Source organism: Protopterus annectens, chromosome 8.part0 (genome assembly GCF_019279795.1).
Source record: "Protopterus annectens isolate FY-2018-M chromosome 8.part0, PAN1.0, whole genome shotgun sequence".
Lineage (NCBI taxonomy): Eukaryota > Metazoa > Chordata > Ceratodontiformes > Protopteridae > Protopterus > Protopterus annectens.
Window position 1 is genome coordinate 1,186,586,062 of NC_056741.1, and position 26,681 is coordinate 1,186,612,742.

The 26,681-nt window shown below is 35.9% G+C and overlaps 1 protein-coding gene across 1 annotated transcript in view; it reads left to right on the plus strand.

Annotated features, from left to right (window-relative positions):
- LOC122809290 (carcinoembryonic antigen-related cell adhesion molecule 2-like) overlaps window positions 1-26,681 on the plus strand; it is a 443,608-nt gene that overhangs the window by 284,631 nt on the left and 132,296 nt on the right. Inside the window, exon 7 of the mRNA XM_044080666.1 lies at window positions 21,658-21,759. Within this exon, the coding sequence (XP_043936601.1) occupies window positions 21,658-21,759 (102 nt within the window). The remainder of the gene's footprint in view (window positions 1-21,657; window positions 21,760-26,681) is intronic.

Consider the following 26,681-nt stretch of genomic DNA (forward strand, 5'->3'; position numbering starts at 1 on the left):
CAGCACCTGCTTCTGGAGCTTATTAGTGCTGGATTTGTTTCTGAATTCTGGAAAGAGGCTGATGCAACAACAATCTCAAAAGGAGGGACCACTGAAACTATGGATAATTACAGATCTGTCTAAATTGTATTCTGGTAAATTGTTTCAGAATTTCCTGTGTAACTTGATGTCAAACAATTTGAAATCCACTGCTGATATCTACTAACATGACTTAACTAAAGGCCAGTTATTTTTAACAAAAATGATAAATTATTATCAAAATGTATGGGGAACACTGGGCCAAGGCTTACCAGTTGATGTTATCTCTCTGAACCTGGCAGAGACCTATGACTTAGTCTTACATGTTGAGATAGTCAAGGTACTGGAATGCCAGGAGGTAAACAGATGTATAACAAGGTTTGTAATAAACTGTCTAGATAAGAAATCATTAAAGGATAAAATTGCTGAAGCTGCTTACAAAGTAAACTGGTGATATTGGGAGTGCCACAGGATTCATTTCTGAGGCCTGTGCTTTTTCCATCCTTCTGGAGACTCTTTTCTATTTCAGGAGAAGTCTGTCCCAGAAAACTTGCTGATGACACAAAAGCAGGGACAATTGTAATTAAACTGTCTGATGAGGTAGGTATTGCATGAACACCAGGACAACCTTCATCTTTAGGCATTGTTGAAGAGTATAACATTAATGCAACAAAAAGAAAATCATCATTTTGGGAAAATAGTCTCCACTATGCTCTTAAAAATGTCCTCCTGACTGAAACCTACTCTGTTAGCGACCTTGAAGCCAACATTTCATCAGCTGTAAGAAGTTGCTACTCAGTCATCTGGGATATTTTGCACACACTATTGAGTAGGGATGAAATGCTGCTTACACACCTGTTTAAAGCCATTTTTAGATCTCCTCTAAAATACAGTGTTGCACACTGCAACTACTGTTGTACTCAGATTATGAGACTAGAAAGAGTTCAGAAATTCTTTTCCAAACAGTTAGTTCCTTGAATAATAAATCTGGCCTTAAGTGGTTATATATATTTTCAATCAAGTTGTTAAGTGTCAGTAGCTCGACAGGATGCACCCTTGCCTTTAGAGCAGAAGGCTGTTGGTTCTATTCCCACACCAAGTAAATAGATTGCTGACATAGCAATATAGGATAAGATAGGTGCTGCACTCCTGAGTGTGCTGTCTTTTGGATAAGACATTAAACCTAGGCATCATCTGCTTGAGTTGGTGGTAGCTCAAGTGGATGTAAAACATCCCATGACATCTTTCAAAATGAATAGGGGGTCCTTTAATAATCAAAGTATTATTTATTTATTTATTTACAAAATATACATGTTTACAAGTACATATCTACACATTTCTATATACTGCCATCATTATTATTATTCCATAATTGACCCCAACTCCTTCTTCAACAACCATAATGTAATTTTCCCTAATATATCAACCAAAATCCATTTCCCATTAAACAAACTTTTATTCAGGCTTTCATTCCATATAACCCATGTTACATAAAATAAATTCTTACCTACCCTTTTCATATATTCTTTGTCCTTGTTTTTATAATATCGATATATAATCATATTAATATCTATATTGTTTATGTCATTAATATTCTCAAAAATGCTTTTTTCACAGAACACTTTCCGGAGTTTAACCACTCTTTTACATTTTAAAAAACGCATGCTGTGTTGTCTCTTCCTCCCTACAAAATAAGCACATTCCTTCAACTTTCCTTTTATATGGCATATTCCCTTTACCAATAATTTATTTATTACCAGTCTCCACAAGAAATCCTAAAACACTCTACAATCTTAGTACACTACCTTTAACGTACTTTAAAGACTTTTATCACTTCTTCTTTTAAATTTTCACATGGATTTACAAAATAAATATTGTTTCATCACATTATTATACAGCATCCTCTGTTTTTTTCTATATCATTAATTTTCATTTTCAATACATTTCCTTGATAAATTTTAATGTTTTCATTTATATAATCTCTTTTTCTTATTCTAATCATCTGCCAAATGTTTTGTACTTATATTTAAATAGTTTCACTATTAATTTCTCATTCTCTACATTTACTGACTTTAATTTTCTATACAAGTTTAAATAAGCAGAAGAACCAACTTGATTTACTAACCACAATCCCCTTCATCTGAACTCATATACAACTCTCCTCTTTCAATGAGTTTTATCTTGAGATAAGATAGATGAACAAGCGGCTGGTAGATGAAGCTCCTCTTAATAAAAGCAGAAATCCAAGTTAAAAAAAGAGGGAGCACACAAGGCAACGACAAATAAACGATTTATTGCAGGTCAGTAAGCGCTTTCACGTCTCGATGGACGCTTCATCAGACTTTAATAAATGAAATACACAAACACATTCCCTTTTATAGGTGCATCAGTTAATCAAGACCAAATCAATTAATCACACATCATAAATTTAAAGGTTTATAGAAAAAATGTATAAGTTAAAAAACACTTACTGGAGAAACTATTTTAAAGACAAACATGCATCACTATATGTAAAATTAATAAATATATAATAGATAAAAAAAATTATATAAAAAATTCATTCAAACCATTAAACTATATATATATGTCAAGGAATCACATAAGACAAGACAAAAGTTAATGCTACAGTGGTCTTTCAGCTAAAAAAGGCCTTAGCACTATTTTATCATTAAGGCCATAGCCTTTGTCAGCCTGCATCCTAACTATCCATTTAACTTCATGCTGTCCTGTTTGAACCTTAAAATTATCCAACCTACATGTCCTTGGAAGTAACTCAAGCACCAAAAAAAGAAATCTACGGGTAGTATTATTTTGTAAAATATGTCTTGCTAACGCATTTCCCTCACCCTCTTTATTGATGGCATAAATATGCTCTCTAACTCTGTCCCTCAAAGTACGATTCGTCATACCTATATAAAAACTTGGACATTTTATGCAGTAAGCTAAATAAATAACATCTGTAGTCTTACAGTCTGCATAATGCTTAAAAACATATTTATAATGAGTGGAAGGGTGTATAAAATAATTTTATTATACATATATTGACAATGATTACATCCCCTGCAAGCAAATGTACCTTGTCACTTAGATTCAACACTATGTTTTCAAGCATATTTATGCCATCAATAAAGAGGATGAGGGAAATGTGTTAGGCTGTTACTGAAGTACTACTGTCTCATTTCAGACTTTTGAAAAGTAAACAAAAACAGCTGCTGTGTAGATTCCATTCCTTTCAGCTCTGGCATTCAATGACATCACCTTCAGGTCGGCTGACTGGCACAACCTGCATTCAGAATTCTTTTTAAAAGACATGTACATTTGGTTAGCCATAGGAACACTGTTTGAAACAGAGCACCTCTATGAAACTGTTCAGGAGGAACCTGGATGAGTGGATGGGGCACCATAAATTCTACCTGGCCTAGTACCCGCAACCCTCCTGGACATGGGCAGTCATCACTAAATCCAATCTTGGGTAATGACTAGTACCTCTATGGTATTACATTGGGTTGAAACAGCTAGGCTTAAAATTACCTCTGGGACAATATCCTAGTAATCTCTTATGATCCTATGATTCAAACATCCTATACCAATCAAAGAAACAATAAAAAAAAATAAACTTATTTACAAAATTATAGCTAGTCATGCTGGCATTTGTAACACAGGTTAATTTATAATTATTTGCAAGCATTTCAAAACTGCAACCAGACATGATAGCACAGATAACAATATCTGATATCTTTACATTTCTCCCCCTTTAAAGATTCAAGCTAGATTTTCAAGTGACCCTAGAAAATTGTCACTTGAGAAAAATGGAGCTGACTGAAAATGTATCCACCCACACCCTGTCTCGAGAATCTCTGCTGTAATCTGAACTGGCTAATACAAGGGGTCTTCAAAATGCCTCTTTAAGCTTCCATAATGGTCCACACTACTTTATCAGGCTCGTTTTTCCATAATCCTGAAACCAAGCTTATATTTTCTTTCTCCTCTGAATACCTTCTGCACTTTCTCTGAAGCCTTCTGTTCTCCAGCATCTCCACAAATTAATTAGAGAATTATTTTAGTCCAAATTATTTTTGAATGTGGAACTATGTTCTTTATGGAGCTTATACCCTCATTCATTTTCTGCTACAGTTCTACATTCAGGGCATCCCCCCACTAAGACAATGCTCCCCAGATGTATGATAAAATATTTTGTGGTTCGCATATCCTGAGCTTGGAAAATGATTGCAGGCACAGGCAAAAAAGACACCTTTATAGAAGCAATGATAATTTATTGTTCTTTCACTAATCACAGAACTTCATCAGAACTGATTCAAAATAGGGTACAGCTTAGCTAAATAATAAAAATATGCCACATTATTTCAAATGGAGTATCTAATTGTCTCAACCTTTAAAATGAAATGCCCCTTTGAAATACATAAATAAATAATATAGTCCTTTAATAAATTAAAGATAATCAAAAACTTCAAGTAACATTTAATATTGATTAATTCCAGAAGGGGTATTTTCAAATGATTCTATAATTTATTATTGTAATCACATTTATTAAGTAATTATATTTTTCAGCTTTGGTTTTGGCATGTTTGCTTTTTTAAGTTTTAAGTTCTGATTGCTGGAATCACCTGTACTCCTGTTATCAGCATCATTCTATTTCACTGTAGTAAAATGAAGGCCTAACTACAGTTCTGCTGTTTGGAGCAGCACCCTCTTTACCACCGAAAGCACAAGTACCTCATAATCCTTTTGATCATTCTGAAATACAGGGAAACTGGGTTAGTCATATTAGTTTGTTTTGATTCCTTCCACCTTTATTTGTCTACTGAGTGAATCTGAGCAAATGACGTAACCAGCAGTGATCCCAGATCACTCTTTAAAATGGACACTTGTGTCTAGTGGGCTTATCTGCTTAACATTTGTCTGTTTGTCTTACGGCTTTTCCCAGTTAGGGGTCGCCACAGCGGAACTCCGGTCCGCTAATGATTGGCAGTAGCTTTTCATGAATGCTGAGGTGCCAGCTCGACATTCAACTTTCAACGAAGGCATGACATTTAAGTAAAATAAAAAAGATGCTAAAAAATAATAAAGAGTCAACAGACAGTAGTTAGATGACCAAACTTGTACTCTCTTTCATTGTCATTTTGTCTTGCCGGTTCACCTCTGAATTATTGAGATGTCCTTTCATATAACTGTTGCAGTAAGTATTACCTCTGGGATCTCCTGCTAAGGATAGCCCAATGTCCAGCCAGTATACCAAAGACTTTATTACCTACAAGCATCATACGTCAGACATATGATCTCTGTGCAAGTGAAGGGTAGAAAGAAGATGTATGTACTCTTCCAAACCAGAGCTTCTTTGCTGCCAGTCCAAATGCCATTTTTGAACATTGGTCTGAATGCATTTTGCTATGCTGGTTAAACTGAGCTTATGCTTTCAGATAAGTATCTAAATGGGTTTCCTTTTTCTTTTTCTTCTATTTTATAGTGGGTTACATGTCATCCAATAAAGGGAAGTGTGGGAGGCAGATTCTTGATAAGTGCCATCACGATAGGTACATGTTTTGCTTAAATGTGTCCCATGACCACAGTCAGTGTTCCATCTGTTAGGCTTTTATACCAAATACATTGCATAGCTATCTTTCTTCCTTTTCAAAATATCTTGAAAAACAGCATCTCAAGTTGTTGTCCCAAGGTATCATGACAGAATCTACTCACCCTGAGGTACAGCCACCATTTAAGAAGAAGACCAAGAAATCTAGACCTGAGCCTACTGCTGTCCAGCCTCCACCAGCTGTCTCTGTTGAGGTGGATGAGAGGCTAGAAGACCATCTGGTATTCCAATCAATTTCCTCTGCTGCGACCTTATTGGAGGATGAAGTAGAACTGGCTTCTTGCACATCCTGGGAGGCCTTGCAAATGTCTGCAACAGACATTGAGGAGGAACCATGGCTAATGATCTCTAAGAGGCCTAAAGGGAATCCTCAGATCTTTTTTATGGAAGAGGTGCTGCATACCTTGATTGAATCAGGGCATGACTGTAAGCCATAATGCTTTGTCAAAGCAGACATTCCTTTAAAGAAAAGGCAGAAGACTAAACATGTGCTGCCAGCTACCAGAGATCTACAAAGCGAATGGGAGGACTTTACACAAGAATTGTTCAATTTCTTGATGGCTTTAAAGTCTCCTCAGAGAGTTCATGTTCTTGTACCTCCTTGGTCCTCTACTCCTAAACGGTAAGGGACCCTGAGTCCTTGGATGAGAATTCTAATTCTGATGTTGACTTCTTAGCCTGCTCATTTCAGTTGCCTTCTTTAGACTATGGGTCAGAGGATGAGGAATCTGTTAGTCCTGATTCTCCTTTGTTGGAACTGTCCTTTGGGGACACAGTCCTGTGTATGATGGAGCATTTCAAATGGGATTGCTGTCAGGTATTAGATGAACAGAAAATATATTATGAGTTGTTACAAATTTATACTCCTAAACCTTCTGCTGTCCCTCCTGTGTTGGCTGCTTTATTGTGTACCTTATCTGCTGCTTCTTTGGCTCTAGACTCCCAACTTCCAGCTCCTAAGAAGTCTGAAAGGTTCAATAAGGTGCCAGCTGCCTGCAAATTCATATCTAAAGGCCCTTCTTCTAATGCAGAAGTGATTTATGTGTCTACTGATAAAGTCTCTAGACTTTTTCTCTCTTCTGAACTCCTTCCCTATGACAAGGGTAGTAGCCCTATGGAGAGAATTGGGATGAAAGCATAGACTTCTGCTACTTTAGCCTTTAGGGTTGTAAATTACCAGACTCAGATGATAAGATATATTTTATCTCTTCTTTACAGATTGGGAAGATTGTTTCTTATCTGCCTGACTCAGAGGGTAAGGCCAAAGCTCTCTTCTTGTTGGGTTCCACTTCACAAGTTACCTGTCACTCCATAAAATTCAGCAATGGTTCGGCTGATGCCTGTAATAGGGATGCTGCCTCAGGCTCTGTGTTAAGGTACTACTCATAGCTTTGCCTTTGAACCTTACTGGGTGATATGATATTAAGACTAAAGTTTTGGATGCTCCTCTGGATAACCAAATTTGTTTGGCAATGCTGTGGAAGAGCTCTTTAAGACTTTTCAAGATCAGGGTGGGGTCATTCAACATTTGAAGCACATCTTTGTTTGTCAAATTCCCAAGTTTCAGAAGAACTATTCCACAAAAGCGTCCTTCTTGTGTAGACTGCCTAAGCAGTCTTTCAAGGGAAAGAAGGCTCCTAGGTTCAATTTTTCTGATAAGCCTACTGAAATGCCTAGACAACAAAAGCCATCCTTTCCTGATAAGTCTGTAGCCATTTGACTTCCTGCCCTCTCTTCCTCTTAGCCAGTTTCCCTTGTCCTTTAGCTTTTCTGTGTCTCTCTCCCAGTTTGGCAGAAGATAACTACAACTCTTGAGTTTTGTCTGTCGTCAGGCAAGTTTACTTTATGGCCTGGAAAAACCTTCTCTCATTTCCCAGTATGTTTCAACCCCCTGCAGAACAGACTGTTGAAGTGTCTGTTGGAACAGGGTACCACTCAACCATTTCTGAAGGGGTTCAGAGTTTTACTCCAGGATGTTTCTGGTCCACAGGAAAGAGGAGTCTTGAAGACCTGTTATGTGTCTTTCATTTCTGAACACTATTCTCAAGGCGCCATCCTTCTGAATGCTTTCTCTTCAGACTCTGTTTCCTTTGTTGCTCCCCCAGGCTTTTCTAGTTTTCCTGTATCTGAAATACATTTATCTTAATATTCCTATCCACCTTCTATTCAGGAATTTTTTGCATTTCTCTATTTCTTCCTCTCATTTGTAGTTGTTGGGTTTGCCCTTTGGTCTTTCAACAGCCCAAGTGGTGTTCATAAAATGCCTAGCACCAGTAGTCATTTTTTCAGGCTTCAAAGCATTCAGATTTTTCCCTTTCTGGACAATCTCTTGCTTCAGGCCCCATCCCAAGTCAAGCTATTGTGAGATCTTCACTTTACCCAGCTTCTATTACACAGCTTGCAGGTTCACTGTCAACCTTCAGAAGTAAATGTTATCTCCATCTAAGAATCACATCTTTCTAAGTTGCAGGATCCAAATTGTTTCAATGCTAGTCTCTTTTCCTGTCTCCAAGGTTCTGTCTCACAAACTATTTTTTTCCCTGCTTCCCTTGTCTTGTCTTCCATCCAGGGAGTTTCTCAAGGCTCTGGAGTTCATGGTTTCTATCATTATCATGCTTCCTTGGGCCAGGCTTCATATGAGGAAGTTTCAATGGTATCCTAAATCAGTGTGGCTTCAACATTGCCACTCACTAGAGTATCTAGCTCCTCTGCTCACTTGTCTCAAACTGGAATTTCACTGTTGGATTTGAAAGATATTTCTCAATCTAGATGCTCCTTTCCAAGCTCCTCTGCAATCCCAGGAACTCTACATGGATGCTTCAGACCTGGGGTGGGGAGCAGCTTTGTGTACCCTGAGGGTTCAGAGACTTTGGTCCATGCATCAGAGGGCAGATCACATCAACATCAAGGAAATGAAGGTTCCCATTTTGGCTCATCAAGCTTTCTGCTCACTCTGGGTGCTAGGTCCCTTAAAGGTTTATACAGACAACACCACAGTCATGTGGTACATCAACAAGCATGGGGTATGAGGTCTTACATTCTTTGCAGACTAGACCTTCAAGCACAGGAAATAGCAATCAATCTGTAGGGCATCTTACATGCAGTCTGCTTACTTTCAGACTGCAGTCTTGTCGTAGATTCTGTCAGTAGTTCCAGGACACAGCCCCAGGAATGGATGCTTCACAGAGATGTGTATCGCTGCATAGTTTACTGGTTGGGTATTCCTCAAGTCCCTCAGTTCTTTTACATAATCCAAAGTCATCTGGCTTGGAAAGAGGATGCCATGTCTTTCTCTTGGAAGGGGATGTTCCTTTATGCCTTTCTTCTCCTTCCCCTTCTTCCCAAGGTACGTCTCATGATCAAGAAGGACTCTCCACAAACCTTGTTGGTTACACCCCTTTAGCCCAGATAGCACCGGCTCCCTCTGTTGTTATATCTGTCCAGGGGCTATCATCACAAGTTACCTCACTGTGTGGACCTTCTCACACAAGACAAATGCTCTTTCCTTAACCCTCACTTGTCCACTCCTCAACTGACACTTTGGGTGATAGGGGTTTGATTCCTTTCTGACACCAATTTTCTGAAGGCCTTTTTTAGGTTTTTCAGGAGGCCAGGAAACCCAATACCAGAAAGTTATATATGTCGAAGTGGAAAAGATTTTCTGTCTGGTGTCTTAAACATCACCAGAATCCCTTTTCATTTGGGTTCCCCTTGGTTCTTTCCTACCTGTATGAACTGCTACATGTTTGTGGCTTGGGATATTTTTCAATGAAAGCTCACTTGTCAGCAATTTCTGCCTGTTTATCACTGACTCCTCCTCTGGCTTCAATATTTGAGGTCAAGTTATTTTTAAAAGGCATCCTTTATATCAGAACCCCAAGAAAGCCTTTACCCCTTCTTGGGGTCTTAATGTTATCCTTGAAAAACTGAGTCAAGCTGCTTTCAAGCCTGATGCTCCTCCACTTTTGCAACATTGCACCTGGGAGACTGTTTTATTGGTTGCTTTACCCTCCACCAGAAGAGATTCTGAACTCCAGGCCTTGATGGCAGTCTTTCCTATTTTGTTTTGTCATAGAGACAGGGTGTCTGTCCATATGAATCATTCTTTTATGCCCAATGTGGTTAATGAGCTGTCTGCTAATCAGTCTATCAGCTACCTTCCTTTTTCCCCTTTACTTACATCTGCTAGTGAGAAGGTTCTTCATACCTTGGACTTGTATAGATAGCTAAGGTATTATTTAGACAAAACAAAGGCTTTTTGTAAATCTGATCGACTTTATTTTTTTCTTTTCATACCAGGACACTGGGTTTGGCAGTTTCCAAGCAAACCATCTTCTCTTAGATTTCCAAGGCCATTTCCTTTTGTTATACTTTTCATGGTAAATAGTTGTCTGCTACGGTCAGACTTATTCTACTAGGGCAGTGGCTTCCTTGGGGGCTTTCTTCAAAGGTTTAGACACCAACTTCATCCCTGAAGCTGCTACTTGGTCTTCTATTCACATATTCACTAAACATTACAAACTGGATGTCATTTCCAAAGCGAGGGGAGGCTTTGCTAAGGCTATCCTTCATGGATTTGTGGAGGGCCCCTTCTTGCCTTCCTCCTCCCTACATTCCCTGTAGCTTTTGTACTCACCCAGAGATTAGGAACACTGCAGCAGTGACATGGAAGGACATAATACAGTTGTATATAATCTTTCCGTAACAGTAGATGTTGTTCTTTTCACTGAGGCAGTATTTCCTCCTTGCACTGACCTATTGCTCCAGTTTATACCCCACATGGATTGTTATGGCCCTCAGATTTTACTTAATTTTTTTTCTTTTAATCTTAAACTGTAGCAGATTGCTTGCTAAAAAATAACAAGCACTTACTACAGTTTATACTTTGCATGGAATACTACAGGTTTTTGTTTAAAAAAAGGAATGTTTTCAAATTGTTGATAGAGTTTAGATCAAACAGGGAACGTTGCAGTGCTCAAGTTTAACTGCAACTGCAATACCGGCTTTTAAAAGTTGGTAAGCATTAAAGAGTGACTGGAATTGTCTGACTGCACCCCTCCCCAACACTTTTCTTCTAGGGCAGTTGCCCATCTCACCCCACCCTAGCCATGTTACTGGGTATTTTAGGGTGTTCATTCTAACTACTGCATGTCTTTGGAATCTGGGAGGAAATATAAAATCTCAAGTATATTAGTAGCTCATGTGCAAAGTACTTTTCTACATTTTTTAACGTCAGGTTACATCAGATATTTCTGGTACTCAGACAAACTGCTGCTTCTCCTGGGCTTAAACTTGGAGATCCAAATTCAGCTTCCACAGTCCCCCCTTATTTTGGTTAGTAACATAAAAATGTTTCATTTTACTTTGACAGTATGCATTTAAAGAAAAGTATGTAAACCACAATAATGTTCTTTACAGTCTCAAAAAATATTATCTTACATACATTGAACTCAGTACAATTCTTTTCCCAGTGTAAATCAGGTTTCAGAATAGAAAACAAACTGGGAAAATCTTGTCACAGTTTTCTGCAAATGTTTCAGTCAGCAAATTAAAAAAAAACACTGCTGACAAATAAACATAAGGGCTGTTGTCAGGCAGTGAAGAAAACTCTTGTAAGTGGTAGCACCAGTAAGCAGCAATCATGCAATGTCTCCTTTTTTACATGACGATGGACAGGACAACTGTTCAGGAACTATCTCATTTTTATTTAGCAGTGATGTTAGCATGATGTTAGCATATTCCTGTTGGACAGTGGATTCTCCTAGCATGATTTTTGTCATCTTTAATATGAGCTAATTGAATACAGTTTGAACAAATGATGGTTATTATGGAGACTGTATTCTCTCTGTGCAGAACATATGATGGGGGGGATACCACACCTACTTGATGAGGGGTATATTTACAGTTGAATCACTTAGTGTAATCACTTGTAGGTACTAAGACTGGTTTTATGGAAAAGTCTGTAGTTTAGCTTTTCCTTGTAAGTTTCAAATTCAGTTTGTTGTCTTCAAAAGAACATTTTTGGGTTCTGCAAAACTGCTTCAGTTATTAGGGTGAGGAAAGAGTCAATCATATAGTAATTATATTAGTAGCGCTTTTAATCTACAGAGTAGCTGGTGTATTTTTTTTTTTTTTGAGTGGAGAAGCTTAATATTTTAATACTGTTCTCACTAAGGTAACGGGATATTTTACAAAGCTGTTTAATACATTGAAATTGAAATTACTATTGCAGTCTATTAGTTCTTTGGCATTATAGGATGCACAGTTTAAAAAAATTCACAAGTATTAAGAACTTTTTATCAGCATCAAAGACTTTGTTAAATGGGTCTAAAAAGGTCACAGTGTTAATCAGATTTTGTCTCATTGTTTGCAGAGGTTTTAGTAGTATAGGATTGATAGAATTTGTGGCATTTCCTTTTACTTTAAAATGATCTTTTTATTCTTGAGTTACAGCTTTGTTCTCTGGTGCTTCCACAAGAGGGGGGGTACAACAGTGCAGCAGGTGACATTCTCATGTCATATTAAGAGGCTTACTTTGGTATTTGTTTGAGTTCCCTTCTGTGCAGTATCTGTCTGTCTTTCCTATGCTTGTGTGGCTTTCTCTTGGTACTCCATTTTCCTCCCACATTCCAAAGATATGTGATAGCTGGCATGGTGACTCTAAATTGCCTCTGGGTTTGTGTGTGGTGTGTATCTGATAGAGAAGAAAGGCCTGGCAATCTGCTTCAATTCCCTGCTTGCCTAGTAACCTCTGCAGATGGTGTTGACTGCTCAAAGGGTTGCTAGGGTAGTTGGATGTGACTCTTAAGCATGGATGGATTGACACAGAAATCCTTATTAGATAGAGGAACTCTTCATTATTTGCAGTCATTAGGGTTTACAGGGGAAGCATTCATATATTTTCAGATTGCTAAAACTTCAGGAAATAAGGGTTAGGGAACTAGGAATTTCACTTTCTTTAAATACATAATTTGCAGGTTGTTGATATGTAACATTAAAATTCATCTTTTACCAAGGTTTGTGCTATGTCTGGATGCTGACCCTGCTAAAAGTGAAGACTTCTATATACTTGGTGGTACTACATCAAATGTCGGTGTCAGTTTAGGAATTGCTAGATGTTATGTCACTGAAATTGATTTTATTTACAATCATCAAGATGGTGCTTCCTCAGGACAAAATATCTGAGCTGTGACTAGCAGTAAATTTTAGTCTGTACTTGTGGCAGATGTAGTACTGCGGTGGTGGTGCTGCAGTAGCATTGTCGCCTCACAGTAAGATGCTGTCCATTTTGATTCTTAGCTAGAGCGTCTTCTGCTTGGAGGCATGCGTGAATGGGCGTACCTTCGTTGAAGGTTGTGCGTCAGGGCTGGCAACTCAGCACGTGAAAATCTACTGCCAATCATTAGTGGACCGGAGTTCCGTTGTGGCGACCCCTAACTGGGAAAAGCTGAAAGACACAACTTGTGGCAGATGTAGTCTACATAGCTCTCAACCTAACATACCCAGAATGAGAAACACTAGCCTTCATAATGTGGAACAAATGGGCAAAATGTGGAACACATACTAATGGTTTACTGACAACTGCAACTAGGAGGGTCATAGGATGGTTAAAATATGCTGGTTTTACTTATAAAACAGATATTTTAATGAATTAATATAATTTATTTCTATTTTCCATGGATATTGATTCAAAAATTCCAAACACTGAATGTGTGCTAGACCATTTCAATGTGGAACTTTGAGGAACATGAACTTTTTAAGACCCCAAATGAGATACGTTCCTCATAATGAGGTACACTTGAGAGGTTTGGTTAGTCTGTAGTGATTGGTTTGATATTTGTATACTCTTATCATCGGTTTTGGATTCTGGAAAACAACCAATAAAGATTGCTTACTGAAAAAAAAACTTTTTTGGTTTTATACTTAATATGACTTCTGGTATTAGGCCGTTGTAAGTCTTAGAACTGTATATGTTCAGTGTTGTATTACTGCAAGAATATGTAACCAATTACGAAGTATAGATTTTATAAACACACTGAAATTATTCAAATTTTTTTTTTCTGACAGATGTGGTAAATATGTACTTGTATAAGCAATAATATGATTAATGAGTTAGCTGTTTACTTTAGCTGGAAATGCATAAACACTGCAAGATGGTTCGGATGATTACCAAACAAATAATAAGCTGATGTCTTTAGTAAAATAACTTACAAATAGCTGCATTTAACTCTCAGCTCATGGTGAATTTTCTTATTAGAAGACAATGACTTGAAACCAACAATTAGGAAATAAAAATTAGACAGTGGAAAACACTGACAGCAGATTATATCTGTTTGATATATGTGGATTGTACATTAGAATTTTGTCTGCTTTCCTTTTTTTTCTACTTTTATTACATACTGTATATGGCACACAGCATGTTTTCTGTTTGTTTACAAATGTGTTGATTATTAGATGACCGATGAATATTTGAATTAAATGACATGTTTCTTACTGTACACATTGTATCCTATCATTTTGATGCAGCATACACAATATAAATAATCTCTTACGTATTTCAACATTGTCAGTCTAAGCATACCTGTTTCCTTATTTTAATCCTCGTTGTTTATGATTGTAATACTGAATGCAAAATGCATCCAGTGGATTTTAGTTAATCTATGGTGGCAACAAGTTATTTATTACATTTCTCAAGTCTCACAGAATCAATGAATTATTTGTGCTAAGTAGTTTATATATGCTTTTCTCCTTTGATGAAAATACAGTTTTGGATGCAAATGTTTCTGAATAACAGCACCCGGTACATTTGAAATTTCAAAACTTATAACACACTGCACAGTATGTTATAATGAAATAATATACGCTGGATTATCTCACTTCAGCAGTAAGAAAAGAACACTACATAACATATGCAAAGATTTTAAGTTGTTACAGATTACCATGCAGACTTTTAATCTGATAACTTTTTACTATACCGTATTCTAATATATCAGACACAAAATTTTCATTAATTTCACATTGCAACCTTAAACAGTGTGCCCAGTTCAAAAAGACTTGCACTCAATGCAAGTGACCACTTGCACTGAGAACAGGCTGAGAGCAGGTGGTTTGGACTGTGGCCTGCTTTGCAAGCCTGTTTACAGACAGGCCTTACACTGATGTTAGCCACTTAAACCTAGAGCAAGTCTATCAGAAACAAGGCAGACTTGCACTGAGAGCAGCTCTTTTGGAATCCGGCCCAGTATTTTAATTTACAGGGCATCATACATTAATTAGTTTCAGCCTTGATACAAGGATATTTGATTACACTATGCTTTTACTGGTATCTTTATGATTATTTTGCAGTATCATTTATAGTTATAGTAACATTGGCTTAGGATTTGCTTAAAACTGCTTAACTTGAATTTATATGAGTATATTATTTTCCTTTCAAATGGAGATACTGCTTTAACTCTATTTACCTCCTGGTTATGAGTCCAGCATTTTTATAAACATGCATATGAAAACAGCTTCTGTCTAATAACCTGTTCTAGTTAGCCATAATACATGTAGTGTTCATACTATTTGACTACATGATATGACATGACTAGGAACTGTTGCAACAGATAATCCTAATTGTATATACAGTTTAATAGCAGGGGCACTGGTTTGAATTTAGGCCATTATTCTTTAATATATCAATTGAAGTTACAAGGATATAATAATGGATCAGTTAAAAATATAACTATGGTCTAGCTGCTTATGTACACCTGCTAAGAGCCATCAAAAATATTGACTGTCTTAAACTCACATCAACAGTTAACACTGAGTTTGGATATCATTTTTTTTACCTTAAGAAGTAATGTCGAAGCTATAGTCAATTATAAAGGTGGAAATTCTATATATCCATCATGGTGAACTAAAGAATTATATAAATTCTACAGAAAAAAAAGCAAAGAATACACATTACATACAGAAATCCCCCACAGTTATTAATAGAAGAATTCTCAATAAATCTAGGAAGGTATTAAAATGTGCAATTTAGACAGAAAAATAACATTTGAAAATGGAGAAAAGTCTCTATATAAAAAATCACAAATTTATAAATTCAATTAACAATTGCACATCTCAGATAAGTTCAATAAAGATTAATGATATTATGAAATAGGATAATAAAGATATTGCAACAGAATTTAACATATATTTTGTTAATTCTTGTAAAGATATAGATCTTCAAGCCCTAATAAGCTTCCACATGATATAGTGGTAAAAGGAAAATGTCCAACAATTTCCTTTTAAATGATTAAGAAAACTTAATTAATTAAAACCTCATCAATGCAACCAGACATAATTCTGGCAGTATTGCTAGTTACCTGAAAAAGATAGGTCACTTGTGTATTATACATTGTCTTTAACAAGCTTTTACAAACTGGAACTATTCTTGGGTTATGGAAATTATCCAGCATCACATGGATTCATAAAAAAGGAAGTGTAAACTAAATATGAATGGCCTATCAGTTTAACACCTTTATTAGGAGTGTGTTAAGAAAGATGTATTAATGACCTTCTGATAAAAAGTAGTACTAAAATAGCAATGTTAGATAGGGACCAGCATGGATTCCTTAAGGACAGGTCTGGTGTTATCTATCTTGATATGGCTAATGCTTTTGAGGCTACTCCTCATATTGTAATATAGCCTGATTAACGCTAAGACCAACTGTTATGTAATTAAATAGAATATGTTTGGGTGGAATGGAATATTACAGTGTGCGTGCATGCACTCGTTTGTGTGTGTGTGTGTGTGTGTGTGTGTGTGTGTGTGTGTGTGTGTGTGTGTGTGTGTGTGTGTGTGTGTGTGTGTGTGTGTGTTGACTGTAAAAGTGGTTTTATTGCTCAGAATTAATTGAATATTGACAGCTTGAGCACTTACATGAAGCATATAGGAAAATGGACTAATAAAACTTGTATAAATTTTAGCATTGACAAATGTAACATTATATATTTTGGAAAATATAATTTAGGCAAAGCTGAATATTTAACATCACTACCTCTAAACGAGGTAAACATTATCAAGATCAGGGCATAACTATATTGACTAATTTATCTTTCAGTTCCTATGCTCAACAAGTAAGTGCCAAGGCAATGACACAGATAGGATATATGATGAAAACTTTATCAACAAAGGATGAGACACATGTAATATCACTCTAGAAACTTACATTAGACCAGCTGTGGAATATAGTAATATATTTTGCATATAGGCCAATTGGATAATTCTGAAAAGAAATTTACAAAAAAGATAATGACAAGTAAGGATTTAAACTATAGAAATATATGTAAATATCTGAACTTGTTAACAATGCACTGCAGGTATATACATAGGAAATTAAGTGTTGTATTTAAAATATGTTATGATTCAATATTACAGACATTAATTGACATGACTTTCTACAGAGATAATAAAACACAAAGGCATAATAATTTAACTTTTCATAAAAAGTTATCAAAAATTAAATTGCTCCATTTGTATATAAATCAAAGAATTACAATGTTATGAACAAATTACTAGAGTTAAAAGTTTATAAACCACTGGGTTAGATTCCAAAAGAGTTGCTCTCAGTGTAAGACCATCCTTATTCTGAAAGACTTGCTCTCAGAGTAAGTGACTTACTGTAGTGTACAGTCTGTCTATAAACAGGCTTACTCCAGAGGCCAGATTCCAAAAAACTGCTTACACTGAGAGCAAGCCTTTTGGAATCATGCCCTTTAAAGATAGATAGATAGTTGAGCTGTAGAAAAGGCATTTGATCCTGAAATTAGACAATCAGTGTTCCTTGTCGGCCAATAGGCTAGAACACACTTTCAGATTTATGAACGTATGAACATTAAACAGAAATTTTTGGAGTTTTCTTTCTTGGCTGCGTTTTATGAATTTTATTGCCATGAAGCTACGTTTGGCAATGCAAAATTTCAACATTAACTTTAAGTCCAAAATACATTTTTTGTAAACATAACATCTAATTCAAATGGAGAACTTAAAGGGTAATAACACATCATTTCTTAATATTAGTAGCCTATTAATTAATTCTAATGGTATAGACAGCTCATATCTTTTTTTCAATTTGCACAAACATTTCACTCTCTTCTGTAATGCAGATAACATAGTGTTTTGAAAATGTTTTTCCATTGTCATTCTGTGATGTGTATCAGTCCAAAAAAACAGTCTTTGTTATAAAACACAGGAGAGTAGCATGGGTGGGGCAAAGGGGTAGCAGCCCCAGGGATAAGGTGCTAGAGGGCATGAGTGAGAAATGTAGCTCCTGCATTCTTTTCTGTACAGACATTTCTGAATGCATGACACAAATACACTTCAGAATTGCTGTAGCAAGCAAATTACTACAGATGTGGCTACCAGTTTGTTACAGTTAAAAACAGAAGCTCTTTTTTTTTTTCTGGAACTGAAGACCTGAGGCATACCTCTCAAGTGTACCTCATTATGAGGACGCATCATTTGGGGGTCTTAAAAAAGTTCATGTTCAAAGTTCCACATTGAAAGAGTCTGTCACACATTCAGTGTTATTTTAACCATCCTATGACCTTCCTAGTTGAAGTTGTTAGTAAAGCCATAGTATGTGTTTCCACATTTTGCCCATTTGTTCCGGTTGAGAGCTATGACCTGAGGGCATGTGGTTCTGGCTGGAGAACCAGACAAGGGAATGCTGATTTTTTTTTTGTCTCTTTAGCTGAAGAGCTGAATGAGTCGAGAAACAAATGGAGGACAGGCATTGGCAGTAGATGAATCAGCTATGGCTTGATGTACATATGCAGAGATCAACTGTCATTATAAAATGCATGAAATGCCATGAAAAATAAAATAATACTGGGTCAGAGGGATCTTTAAGGACAACTTCAGTTTGAGATGCAAGTACAGAGCCCTCATTATTAAATATCTTTTTCTTAAGTATCATAAGTATCATCTATGGGGCAGACACAACTGTATTTTCCCTGGGCATCTTGTAAGTTTTTGAGTCAGAATGAAATAAAAAATATATATTGCACGCTTTTGGAAAAGAAAAGACTAGTAAGATGTCCTCTGGCATTTTACACAGAACCCCAGCTGGATAGTGAGTTAACATTTTGTTTTTAGAATCTGCAGAAAGAAAGAGATAGAGAGATTCAGTCTTACCAAAGCTGCTTGGACATTATTGTTGTCTTTTGTAAGAACAAGCAATCAGGCACTTATTATTTAAATTAATAAAACTATGAAAGGAAGTAGAGCATATGCAATATAAACATGCATACAAGTAAAATAGAGCAAACCGTGATGCTGTGAAGATCCGCACAGTTTAAACGACTTAGATTGGCATTTAAATTTAATTAAGGATACTGACTAAACACATGATGTTTAAAAGGAAACGGAAGCAATTGAAGTATTTCTGACAACAGATCATGGTTACCTTTTAAGAGTTCTTAAAGCAAATACAAGAAATTTATTTCTACAGATACTGCCAAGTAAAGGTATGAGTAAATCAGTAGTATGTACAGAAAATACTGAATACTAAATAAGCTTCAATGAAGCAAATGTGGTGCTGTCATGGGATTCATTTGATTTTATTTCTTTTAGATGATGGTTTAGCTCTCAGATTGCATGTTTGCATTGAGCTTCTCAGTTGTCCTGCAATTCCCTGTGACATAAGCAGTTTAAAACTTACTCCCGAAGGTGTCCAATCAAATGATTCCTAATCACATGTTGGAGTGATGGACATTCTATTACAGAAAAAATTATCCTGTTTTAGCAGAGACATGCATCACTAGGTAATGAAGTCACAAAATATATTGGTTAACTCATTCAATCTTGAGAATCAGAAGCCTAACTATTCCCTTTGTCACCTGATGTCTTCTAAGCCAGGAAGTCACTGCCTTCCTAACAACTTTTCTACAAATTCCTGTATTGAAAATACAAGTCATATGATTTGCAATATCTCATAAATGAAATGAGTTACAAATAATGCAAAATATGAAACTACTTCATTAGTCAGTGAGATATGCACTGGTGTTAGTATCAAAGGTCTTTATGTTGATGCTGATTTTATATTGCAGATTTATAAAATAAAAATAGTATGTGATTAGTTAAAAAATATTAGCGATGGTCAAGCAAATGGTTATATCTCAATAAGAATGGCAGATAGACGGTGACCTAAGTCCTTAGTGAGCAAATTGTTACTTTGTTTGAGATCTTTCCAGTGATGTAAGACAAGTTCAGGTAGCACTCTGCATTTTGTGATATGTAATCTATAAAAATAATGCATGTAATAGTTTTGCAATAATTCAAAAACAATATTAATCTGCAAAACCATTCATATTAGGTGGCAAACATCAGTGATAAAAATGTGTGCAACTTAATATGGCATTATTTGTTTACTTGTATGACACATAACCTTTATGATTTTAATACAGATATAAAACTATTGTTAATACTCAAAATACTTTACCAAAGAAACATTTATATCTCAGGTTGTCTTCATATTACATATCATGTTTTAATGTCATTTTTTACTAACATCTGCTACTTGCATATGCCACTGCAACACAAAGTAATTTCACTTCTTTTTTTGCATTAATATAAATATAACAAATCATATTTTTCATAATTGCTTTGCAAACATTTTTTTTAAAGTCCAGCCCTGTACATCTCAAGTTCAGGTATAATGTAGGCCAATGTGCATGCTTTGCAAATTCAAAATGCTTTACCAAAGAAACATTTATATCTCAGGTTGTCTTCATATTACATATCATGTTTTAATGTAATTTTTTTACTAACATCCACTACTTGCATATGCTTCTGCCAACACAAAATAATTTCACTTCTTTTTTTGCATTAATATAAATATAACAAATCATATTTTCATAATTGCTTTGCAAAAATTTTTTTTTAAAAGTCCAGCCCTGTACATCTTAAGTTGGGGTATAATGCAGGCCAATGTGCATGCTTTGCAAATTATGCCACCATGCTGTTTCTGTCTTGAGTATATATCTGTACCAGGACTTCAGAAATTAGACTCAGAAAACGGTAAGACTTTAATGAGTATAATAATGTCAGGAGTTTATGTAAGTCTCCTTAGAAGATCGGTGTACTCTTACAAAATACAAAGAAAGCTTACTTTCCTGATAAGTATACTCTTCCAGGAAGCAATTATTTAATTCAGTAATATATCATTCTTTATGTATAATGTGCCAGCAAAAATAAGAAAGACACAGTTACTTAAATAAGGAAAGTGAAACTGAAACTTTTTTTAATACATGTGTTACCTTGGTAAGCTTACTGGATACAAATATATCCTTTGAGGGGGTGATCTGGGAGTGCTGTCTGGTCAAGTGACTTGCTCAATGTCACACAGTAGGCAAATGAAGATGGAATTAATCAAGCCCTCTGTCCTTAGCTATTAGAATCAGATCAGAAACAGTAAAGAGCTTTAATTCTCCGTGCAAACTCATTATTTTGTCATGGTGACACTTTTTTCAATGTACTTGTCAGCTGCAAACTAACATATCAGACTAGGGGAATTAAAAGTGTATGCTGTGTTTTTATATGATACTTAAGTCCAATGCTCCTATATAAGCTTTGTACCTAATGACTTCATGCAAGTATACCTCTCAGCATTCAAGAATTTTGCAGAATGCCCAAATTGTAGCCACATATTTCTAGTCTGTTCCTCAAAAAAATGTGTTTTTGGGGGTCCAAATCATTGAGGATTTAAGTTACTAAACAATGACAGAAAAGTAAGGTTTAGACTTCATATTCTTCAGAAAATGCATACCATAGCAAAACCTGTTATTCTATCATCTTTCTAAGTTTATAAAATCAATATTTAAATCATGTCCCTAATTCTGGGCACTTGTCCCCCATTATTTTTGCCTTTGTCCAGAATTATTGCGCTAAAAATTAAGAGGTACACATGCAAGCATATGTAGCTGCTCTTTACATCAACTTTTGTCTTAAACGTTAACCATTTCTTCATACAATTATTAATTTATATCTTTTTTTATAGACTACTGCCTTAGTGGAGGTGCTGTGGCTGGAATTGTGATTGGATGTGTCGCATTTCTGCTTCTGCTCATTTTACTAATTACTCTTCTCGTAAAATGGAGGCGTAAGTATCTTCTCATTACATTTGCTACTTTCAAGGGTGATGTTATCTTGTACTAATGTTTCAGTTAGTTATTCTGTGATCTGAAAATCAGCTTCTACTGTATCATGTGAAAAAGGCATACTACAAATGTTGTCAGGAAAAACACAACAATGTATGAAGAGTAGATGATGTCAACAAGCCTGTGCTTTTATCAAAGTGTTCTGTTATCTCATAAGTACTATGAGTGAATACTAAGTTCTCACAAGGCAAGGACCTGCGATTTCACAAAACAGTGAAAAGCCTGTAATGCAATAAAACTAATTTCACATTCAGAAATGTGCACACTGATTGGACAAACCAGTCAGTGTGCTTATTGTAAATTAAGTGTTTCTGATAGGAGCAAGTGCTGTCAATTAACTTTCTTCATGCTGCTAAAGGGATAATTTCAAATGTACAAAGAAAAAACTATCCCACAGTAGTAAACTGCTCTCTGGAGTAGAAGAATATACTTTATTAAAATAAATCTCAGATTTTGATGCCAAGATGCCCCTATAAGCAGCTCTACTGCATATCTTACAACCTCTTATTTACCAAAATGGAGCTATATCTCATTATTTAGTGACTTCATTCCTCACTGATACACCAGCAAACCACAACTGTAATAAAAAAAAACAGACCAGGTATATGAGGTGAACAGCTGTACATTCTAAGAAATATAGAAACACAGAACATTTATACTCCACAAAAGATATCTCAACAGACTGATTAAAAAAATGGCAGAGACAGCAATGTTCTGTGCAGCCGCATAGGACGTGCAGTATGTATCTTGGATGTCCCAAACTACAAGAAGCCATCAGAAGCGCACTAAAGTCTTTTTATACAATGATGTTATTTATAAAAGTTAAGACTTTATTTACAAAAATTAAGACTTTTTTTCTTAAATAATGTAATTGTATAATAGCAATAATCTACCCCTGTGTGTGTGTGGGCAATGCAGACTTTACTATGGTTGTCCTTGTTTAATCACTTGTAATCAGCCACGGGTACATCCATGATTAACTCTGAAGAAGTCCTGTATGTTAAGGGACAAAAGTGCTACATTCAATGTTATAAAACATTAAACCAACCCGTTTTTACATCTTGGTGGTTTGTTAGTACTTAGGATTTATGCATGTGCTACCAGGTTGGAGTGGAGCACACTCTTGGTCGAATATATTGGAGTGTTTTGATTGTTAGTTGCTAGTTTTCTTCATGGCCAAATCCTGATTTACCTACACCCAGTCATGGATTATTGTTAAATATTCTTCACAAGGCAATATTATATGGCTTCAAATGACAATGAGGATAAAGGCTAAAACTTTTCTGGAAAGCATGATACTATGTCTCCACAGAACACTAAAAAGTGTTCAGTATACAAGCAATAATGCTCAACAGAGTGTGTGTTATTGTAAAAATAACATATGCTCAGGGGTATTCTGAGGCCTGACACCATCATTTTAAAACACATTCATCCATAAACTATCCTAATCAGTTACAAAATGTAACTGGAAACCAGTTAAATACTTGTCTCTTGATAAAGCTGTTAACTTATTCTGCTGAACATATCTAAACGATACCTCTGGGAAATCACTGTATTCTTTTTATATCTCTGTGGTCTGGAACTTGCTTCCTTTCTGTAAAAGGGCACTCCAAAACACAAAGTCCTTTAAAATATAACTAAAACAGTACTTCACAGACTAATGACTCTGTGCTTGTGCCATCCCAAGTTTACAACTCAGTCCTCACCTGTTTCCTCCTATAACCTCACACAGTCCTTCCTTTCCTGTCATCTCCCTCTACTATTTCTTGTACCTTTCTCTCTTCTCTGAGGACATTTGTCTCCCCTTTCCAATCCTTACTTTAACTAGAATTGACTATATAGCAAGAATAAGCAGACGGACCCAGGCAAGACTCTTCTCCCCAGTGTAAAAATCAGGTTTACTCACAGTACAAACTCCACAACTGCTTTCACAAACAACTTCATCAGGTGCTTACAATGACACAAAAATACCCCCTCCTTTTATACACCTAATTACAAATCACATGACTTTACTAATTATTCATCACATGACACTGACATTACATCAGAACAGTTCCAACACAATAAAACATTTGATTAAAAATAAAATAAAAATATACAAAACACTCTTTAAAATACCTACACAAAGGTCTTGACATAAGTTTAGGTCTTAGGGGAACATGGTCATTCAGGCCATGTCCTGCATCCCCCCTTAATCTGACTATCCATAATAAAGTATTATTGAAGATTATTAGCTATATAATTAAGGGATGATTCAAACTAATGTAGTAGATGTTGTGAACATGAGAGACACTAGAACTAAACCCTATTATTCAAATGGAGAAAGACAGAAGTCTAAGGATGGAATGAGGCAGGGTAGGAATAAGCTGAAGGTACCCTTAAGCTATACCAGTGATGTTGATAAATATATGGACATTATTCAAAGGCACTGGAGTATCCTGACTACTGATAAAAAAATAGCTACAGTGTTAGAAAATGCATCTAAGTTCCTACTTAGGAACAAGAAATCCTTGAAAAGGAGATTTTGTTATCCTAAGGGCAGGCATTATGAACATGAGTCTACAGGGACTTTACCTTGTGGTAAATGCACGTTTTGTAGTGAGATAGATACTAGTTCAGAATTTGACCATCCTGATCAAAAGAAGTACAAGTTTAAAGTTAGCGCCACATGTGAAACTAAACATATAGTTTATCTTGCTCACTGTTTAAGCTGTAGGAAATTTTATATTAGGAAGACTGATAGATGTTTCAAAGACAGGCTTCATGAACACCTGTATCATATTACTAAAAGGAACAAAGTTAGTGCCTTAGCCAAACATTATTAGTACAGATCCATCACATGTTTTTAAGTTTATGGTAATGGGCGGGATTTACCTAAGTGTAAGAGCAGGTGATATACGTAACCACACTGAGGAGTTAAAAGCAACTTGGATAGTCAGATTAAGGGGGGGATGCAGGACACGGCCTGAATGACCATGTCCCCCTAAGACCTAAACTTAAGTCAAGACCTTTGTTTAGGTAATTTAAAGAGTGTTTTGTATATTTTCATTTTATTTCTAATAAAATGTTTTATTGTGTTGGAACTGTTCTGATGTAATGTCAGTGTCATGTGATGAATAATTAGTAAAGTCATGTGATTTGTAATTATGTGTATAAAAGGAGGGGGTATTTTTATGTCATTTTAAGCACCTAATGAAGCTGTTTATGAAAACGCTTGTGCAGTTTGTACTGTGAATAAACCTAACTTTTACACTGGAGAGAAGAGCCTTGCCTGGGTCCATCTGCTTATTCTTGCTACTTGGACTTTGTGTGTATTTGGACACAGGTACCTGGTTGTTGGAAGTATTTTTTTGTTTGTTTTTGCTTTACAGTTGACTATAGTTGCACACCTACTAATTGTACTTAGTCCAAATAAAATAATCTCTGTCAACATGTATCTCAGTCTTCTGTGTTAGTCATTTGTCAGAGTACTTGCAGTGGCAGCTGGTGACTTCTAATCAAAGGGGGGGGCTGCAGGAGACAGCTGAATGGGTGGGGTCAATGGGAAGGGGTGCGACCAACTAGAAAGGGGAGGAGCTATTCTCAAAACCACAAAAACTAACTAAATACACTGTCATTATGAGAGTCCAATCAAGACAAAATGAAGTGTAGAAGAATAAAATATTTCAAGGCATTGGCTGAATGACAGCTTACTTAATATCTAGATGGAAACAAAAAGGTTGTGAGGCATGAAAAAATAAATTACTTTTTTAAATGCATTAATGGAATGCCAGTCAAAATCAAGTATAAGAAAAACAAGCAGCACTCAACTCAAACCACTTCTTGCACTGCAGTTCTAATTATAATTTATATTCAGCTTTATTAAAGTACCAAGTAACATGCTGAAAGTAGAAATCTCTGATACCCCCACTTGTAAAAATGTTCATTATCCAAAAAAAGACCTGCTGCCTGACAACTATCTACTTGTTTCATGAGGAAAACATGATCAAAGTAAAAAATGAAAAGCAAACAAGAAATAAGCTCAAGATACATTGCTTAAAAGGATTACTGTACAGGTTATGGACCACACGATTGGCATTCTGTTTAGTTTACGGGTAAAGCCTGCAGAGATGACTGGAAGTCTACAAGTGCAATGAGCTTCTTAAAATAATGTAATTCTGTCCATTATTACAAATACTGTCATATGCATTTCAATACCCAAGGCTTATACATTATCTAGTTAAGTATTCTCTACATGGCAACAACAGAAAGGCTTTCACTGTTGGCAGTTCTTTAACAGTATGCTTATTAAATCTTACTTGCATCTTACAATCTCAGCCAAGCTTACCTGATGGTCATTAAAGTATTGCTACTTAAACACAGAGCAACAGGCACTTTGAGTAATAAGCATAAATCAACAGTACAAAAAATATGACAGAAACCAGACCATTCTGCAAAAATCAAGGACAGATGAAAAGCCACTCTAGTACTTGTGTCTACCTTGGATGGGGGGATACCCTGCACATTTACACTGCATAACTACTCCTTGCCTTGCTTCGACACATCCAGAGTCACTACATGGGGGAGTGGGGTGCAACAAGTATGTCACAATTTGAAATGTCTCTGGCTGACTGTGATGACCCTGACACATTTGTCATACCTCTCAACCTCAGAGCAAGAAATCTGGACAAAGCCATACAAAGAAGTGGGACAAAGGCCCAAAAACAAGGACAATTTTTAAAATATTGCTCTTATAAACTTAGAAAGATAATAGAATAGGTCTTGCATTAGTATGAATTTTCTGAATGGTATGAAATCTGAAACTCAAATGTCTGTCATTATTTTCTAACTTCAGTCTTTAATGATTTGTCACTAATTTGTCAAA